The sequence below is a fragment of the Lolium rigidum genome, chromosome 5 (genome assembly GCF_022539505.1).
Source record: "Lolium rigidum isolate FL_2022 chromosome 5, APGP_CSIRO_Lrig_0.1, whole genome shotgun sequence".
NCBI lineage: Eukaryota > Viridiplantae > Streptophyta > Magnoliopsida > Poales > Poaceae > Lolium > Lolium rigidum.
This window is the reverse complement of record NC_061512.1, coordinates 36,808,484-36,814,840: the sequence shown is the minus strand read 5'-3', so window position 1 is coordinate 36,814,840 and position 6,357 is coordinate 36,808,484. Positions and strand designations below refer to the sequence as shown.

General features: G+C 45.1%; 1 protein-coding gene across 1 annotated transcript; it reads left to right on the top strand.

Annotated features, from left to right (window-relative positions):
* Positions 1 to 247: 247 nt before the first annotated feature.
* LOC124653984 (L-type lectin-domain containing receptor kinase IX.1-like) lies at positions 248 to 2,746 on the top strand. The gene is made up of 3 exons (XM_047193032.1): positions 248 to 1,244; positions 1,348 to 1,861; positions 1,985 to 2,746. The coding sequence occupies exons 1-3, from the start codon at positions 392 to 394 to the stop codon at positions 2,613 to 2,615; spliced, it is 1,998 nt and encodes a 665-aa protein (XP_047048988.1). The 5' UTR covers positions 248 to 391; the 3' UTR covers positions 2,616 to 2,746.
* Positions 2,747 to 6,357: the final 3,611 nt, after the last annotated feature.

Here is a 6,357-nt window from a genome sequence, read left to right as displayed (position 1 = left end):
GCGTAGAACTTTCTAAGTAGTACTGTTACTTAATTTGAGAAGTTTATGAAATGTACCTGCATTGTCAAAGAGATGATGCTAGCTAGTCCTCTCCTCCGTCCGATTGGCTGAGTATATATAGAACTGGCACCCTGTACTAAGTCTCTTGATTTGTTTAACCAATTACGATCTTCAGAAATATGCGCATGTCAGCAAGTCACCATCAAGTGGGCTGGTCAGAGAAATGAAGTGAATTCACTGAGTTATATACAAGGATCTGGTCGTGATAGAAGATCAATTAGGAAAGAGGTTAATACATGGAAGGAGAGCGAAGCATACCATTGTCTAGCTAGGTCTCTCCAGGCAGATAAAACGTCGTCTGGGCCTGACAGCCATCAATCATCATCCACCCATGGCTTCCCGCCGTGCCCCCCTCCCTCTTCTAGCCATCGTTGCGTCGCTCTGCGGTGCGGCAGTTTCTCAGGAAAGCAAGTTCACCAGTAGTATTTCGCGTTCCTGCTCGACAACCGGTAACTACACCGACGGCAGCCAGTTCAAGAAGAACCTCGAGCAGCTGCTTTCCACCCTCTCCAGCGCTGCTACCAGCAACGACTGGTTCAATACCAGCACGGTTGGGACAGGACCCGACAAGGTCTTCGGCCTCATCATGTGCTACGCCGACAGCAACACCACCCAGTGCTTGAATTGCCTCGCCTTGGCGCCGGCAGGGATCACGACGGTGTGCCCTGGCAGCCGGGAAGTTAACGCCCTGTACGACGCGTGCGTGCTCCGCTACTCGGACACGCACTTCTTCGGTGATGTGGTCACCTACGACATCGACGCCAGTAGTGTCATGTTCTGGACCCTCTTCCAGGAAGCCACGGAAATAGATACGATGGTCCAGGCTCGTTCCCGGCTGATGGAAGAGCTCACGAAAAAGGCCGGTGACCTGCCACCGCGGCTGAACTACTACAGCCTACCGTACAAGGACCCGCTGCTGGGCACGGACGTGATATCCGGGCTGGCGCAGTGCACAAGGGACCTGGCGCCAAGCGAGTGCAACAGGTGTATTTCAGTGTACACTCGACGGGCGTCGATTCTGTTCCCGAACAACAGTGGAGGTTCCATCAAGGGGTACAACTGTTACCTAAGGTACAAGCTCGGTGCGTTGAACATTACCATGCCGCCTCAAAGGACACCGCCAACCCCCATGCCGCGTATAACTGACTCTGAGCTGCCGCCGTCGACGCCTCCAGCGCCACCAAGTAAGTATTCATCATCTTCCACGCTCTATCCTAGCTGTATAAAAATATATATGTAGGATTGTTGGGGCGACATAATGATAGGTCGATGGTAATCCTATACCAGGGCTTGTGGTCGGTCTCTCCATCGGTTCGGCATCCTTCTTGGTCATTTTGGTGCTAGGCATCTTCATCTGCCTCTTTGTATGGCGACGTCGTAACCGGAATAAAATCTTTGAAGAGGGTGATGTGTTCGACGATGAGCTGGCAATGGAAGATGACTTCGAGCAAGGAACCGGACCAAAACGATTTCGGTATAGGGACCTCGCTAGTGCAACAGACAACTTCTCTGATGAGCGGAAGCTCGGTGAAGGCGGCTTCGGCTCGGTGTACAGAGGATTCCTAACTGAACAAAACCTTGAGGTTGCAATCAAAAGGGTGTCCAAGGGGTCTAAGCAGGGGAAGAAAGAGTACATCTCGGAGGTGAGGATCATCAGTCGGCTTCGGCACCGGAACCTTGTGCAGCTCATCGGTTGGTGTCATGCTGGAGGTGAGCTGCTCCTAGTTTATGAGCTCATGTCCAATGGCAGCCTTGACACTCATCTACACGACGCAGGCAACATCCTACCATGGTCGGTCAGGTTAGTATCATCACCCTCAATCCTACACATTCATACTACTTTATATGCCTGGTGGTGTGTTAGCGATTATAGTTTCTTCACAAGTGCTCGCTATTAATTTCGTGGAACTGTTTTCTCATGCAGATATGAAGTCATACTTGGACTAGGCTCTGCGCTTTTGTACCTGCATCAGGAATGGGAGCAATGTGTTCTGCACCGAGACATCAAACCAAGCAATATAATGCTAGATGCGTCCTTCAGCACAAAACTCGGTGACTTTGGGCTTGCTAGGCTCGTCAACCATGGACGAGGGCCGTACACGACAGGTCTTGCAGGAACTATGGGCTATATGGACCCTGAGTGTGTGGTCACTGGGAGGACCAGTGTTGAGTCCGATATATATAGCTTTGGTGTTGTGCTTCTCGAGATTGCATGTGGTAGGCGGCCTGCAGTAGCTCGGGAAGGAGAAGAAGAGGAGGGCATGATACATCTTGTGCAATGGGTATGGGATTCGAGGGAATGTGGGGGTTTTATTGGCACGGCTGATGTGCGTCTAAACATGGAGTTTGATGAGCAGGGGTTGGAGTGCGTGATGGTGGTCGGTCTCTGGTGTGCCCACCCTGACCGCAACATGAGGCCCTCCATGAAGCAGGCTCTCGACGTGTTGCGGTTCGAGGCACCACTACCAAAACTTCCACCAAAAATGCCGGTCGCAACTTTCAAGCCGGCATTTGATTCTTTCATTTCCTCGTCTCAGCTAACAGGCGGCAGATGACATGCCTTGGTGAGCCCTGAGATTGTTCAGTTATTGGGGACTAAGTGGCTATCCTACGAAAACATGATGGAGCGAAATTCACTTCATTTTAAGCTGACAATTATCCAAATGTAACTATGTTTTTTTTATAATAGGTGACTTTATTACTCTGAAAGTATTACACCTAGCCTCTACATAGCTAAGATGCACAGAGCCGCACAAAATGGCATAAACACCAAAAGACTGAAGTTCTCAACCATTACTAAAATAAAGTAAATTAAAACATATCTTTTGCCAAGGAGGTCCAATCCATAGATCACGCTGTCACCCATGTTGGAAAAAGTATCACTCATGATATCCTCCAACCGTATAGACACCTCCGTAAAGAGGTTGTGATGCTCCACACGCTGTAGAGGTAACCACAAACGAACCGTACCTCTGCACCAGTTTATGACATCTATAAGACAAGAAGACTTATTATTAAAAAACATTGTCATTTCTACATAGCCATAAAGACCAAATAAATGCAACCGCTCTCACCCTAGTAAGTAGTTTAAACCTTTTATACACACCACTGAGCTAGCTAATAAATATGCTCGCAACACTACGTAGTGGATACAAGGTAGAACCTATCTGGATGGTTGTCCATATAGATATTGCAAAATTACACATGAAGAATAAATGCTTAATAGTCTCTTCACAATGACAAAAGATACACTTTTTTACTTTCATGCCAATTGTGTTTTGCAAGGTTATCCTTCATGAGAACTACCCCACGATGAAGATACCATGCGAACACATTTTCTTTTAGTGGTATCTTCATCTTCCAAATTTTCAAATTATTATTGATAGGTAAATCAGGTTGTTTCAAGGTACTGTACATGGAAGCCACCGAGAATGTACCCATGCGTTAGATGTACTGAATTCTAAGCGTTGTAACAAGTCATCCCATGATTCTTCTCAAGGCCTAATGAGACTTCTTCTGAAAGACACATTTGGTTGGGTAGTTTCCAACACATTAGCTAGAGAATCAACCTGCTTGTGCCTGACAATAATGTATAGTGTCGGGTATTGTTCTCGGAGAGTGTCATTACCTAGCCATTTATCCTCCTAGAAACAAATCTTCGAACCATCCCTGATAGCGAAAGATCCATATGGGAAGAAGAATGTCTTCATTGCCATAAGGCCCGCCCAGAAATGAGAGTCCCCCAGTTTCCAGAAAACCCGAGACAATGCATTTGAGTTGATGTAGTTTCTCCTTAGGAGAGTTTGCCAAGTTCCATCCTCAGTAAGTAACATGAACATCCATTTACCAAGGAGGGATATATTTTTGATATCAAGGTCTTGAATACCAAGACCTCCTTGATCTTTGGGTGGCAAAGTACAATCCATTTAGCCCATTGATATTTTCGCTTCTCACTATCCCCTTGCTAGAATAATCTTGATAGGAAATAATCAAAATAATCAAATCTTTTTGAGACTCCTCTAGGAAGTTGGAAGAAAGATATCATAGACAGTACCATATTGCTAAGTACTGAGTTGATCAGAACACATCTTCCTCCCAAGGATAGTAATTTTTCTTTCCAACTAATGAATGTAATTTGCAATATCTCCTCAACTATTTTCGATTCGACATTGGTAAGTCTGTGATAATGAATCGAAATTCCCAAATACCTAAAAGCAAACTTACCTTGTCCGCAACCGAATACTTCAGCATAGAAATGAACATGGTCTTGGGCCTCGCCAAAACAATACAACTCACTCTTATGGAAATTTATCTTCAGACGAGATAGTTGATGAATGCTGATAGAGTTAACTTCATGTTTCTTGCTTTTTCGAGGTCATGTTCCATAAATATAATAGTACCATCGGCATATTAAAGGATGGATAATCCCACAGCGGCAGGATGTGGAATAACTCATTCAATTTGGTTATCTGACTTTGCGCATTCAATCATGACAACATATGTGATTTACTCCACAAGATAGAAATGTTGTTCCGCGTGCATATGTGATTTGTTCCATGGTTCTAAAATGTTGTTCCTCGTGTAGTTGTGATTTTTGTTCCCAGGTCTTAAATATTGTTCCTTGTCAAGATACGATTTGTTCCACGACACTGAAATGTTGTTCCTCGTGCAGATGTGATCTGTTCCATATGTCAAAATGTTGTTCCTCATATACATTCGATTTGTTCTACGTGTCTAGAATATTGTTCCTCGGGTATATGCGATTTTGTTCCACGGGTTTATAATGGTGTTCCTCGTGTAGATGCGATTTGTTCTACGACACTGAATGTTGTTCCTCGTGCATATGTGATTTGTTCCACCGGTCTAAAATATTGTTCTCGTGTACATGCGTTTTTTCCACATGTATAACATATCGTTCCTCGGAAGATGCAACTTGTTCCACAAGTCTAAAATGGTGTTCCTCGTGTGGATGCGATTTGTTCCACGAGACTAAAACGTTATTCCTCATGCATATGTGATTTGTTCCACATGCCTAAAATATTGTTCCCATGAAGATGTGATTTATTCCACTGGTCTAAAATGGTGTTCCTCGTGTAGTTGTGATTTGTTCCCTTTAGTGCAAAAAGTTGTTCGGTGTATATATGTGGGTTGTTCCACCGGTCTAAAATTATGTTCCTTGTGTAGATCCAATTTGTTACATTTAATGTAAAATCTTATTCGTCGTGTATATGTGATTTGTTCCAATGTGTTCATCGGACGCAAGATTCTTGTTTTCCTAGTAGACCTGAATTGTTCCCCGGACGAAATATTCTTGTTCTGTATGTAAAAGAGATGTGTTCGCTGGATACAGTATTCTTAATCCCCAAGTAGACGAGACGTGTTTCTCGGACGCAAAATTTCTTCTTCCTCGAGTAGACGGGATGTGATTCTCAAAATGCACTATTCTAACTGCAATAGTAGTCAGTAGTGAGTTTATTTTTATTCTTAAATTTATTAATAATAGTTGACGGGTAAATACACTTGTATTCTAACTTTTTCTTGCATTTAGCAGCAAGAGTGGTCGTGGATTGGCAGTAGAATTTTACATGCCTTTTTTCCTGATGTTTTGATTATCTTTTACCTGGCCGCAAGCCAGTACCTGGCCTACATCGATTGACAGATTGATAGAAGAAGGACCAACTTGGTAAGTAGCTAGCAAGCATGCATCAGACACGAGAAGAACCAACTAGCTAGCAGCATGCTGCCCACAACTTTAGTTAGGGCATCTCTAACGACCTGACACAAACGGTCGCATGCGACCACGCGGTCAAAAAATGCATCTGTACCTAGATCTAGCGGCTCGATGCATAGTGACTGGGCGATCTGCAGAAACGCAAACGCGGCGCATTTTTGCGCCTTGAATGCGTCTTGGCGGACGCTGCTCGGTCACGCCGCGTGACCGCTCGCTTTTTCCATGGGCCTGTGTGGCGGCGACCTAGAGGCCTGTTTCGAGCGCATCGCTTTGGCGGTCGTCGCTTCCGCTTCTACGATCTTTGCTTCTGTGTCTGTGCTGCAGCCTTCACCATCAATGGTGCCGCCTCGTCTTCTGCACAAGCACCAGGCCTGGCGAGCGGCGGCTGGACTTCTGCTCCGCCATCAATGGCATCGTGTCCCATACGTGCCCGACCTTTTAAAAGGCGTCCGCCACACCACCGACACCTGCCATTGTGCCTTTTAAAAATGACAACATGATTTTACTAGCACTACACTCACCTATGTACTCACAAAATGTCTTTAGGTTACAATGAAATCACATAG

What these genes read in the sequence shown, in the direction of transcription:
- LOC124653984 (XM_047193032.1), top strand. Translation starts at nt 392, where the DNA reads ATGGCTTCCCGCCGTGCCCCCCTCCCTCTTCTAGCCATCGTTGCGTCG. An exon ending in GACGCCTCCAGCGCCACCAA is followed by an intron (nt 1,245 to 1,347) that starts GTAAGTATTCAT and finishes ATCCTATACCAG; the next exon opens with GGCTTGTGGTCGGTCTCTCC. An exon ending in ATCCTACCATGGTCGGTCAG is followed by an intron (nt 1,862 to 1,984) that starts GTTAGTATCATC and finishes TTTCTCATGCAG; the next exon opens with ATATGAAGTCATACTTGGAC.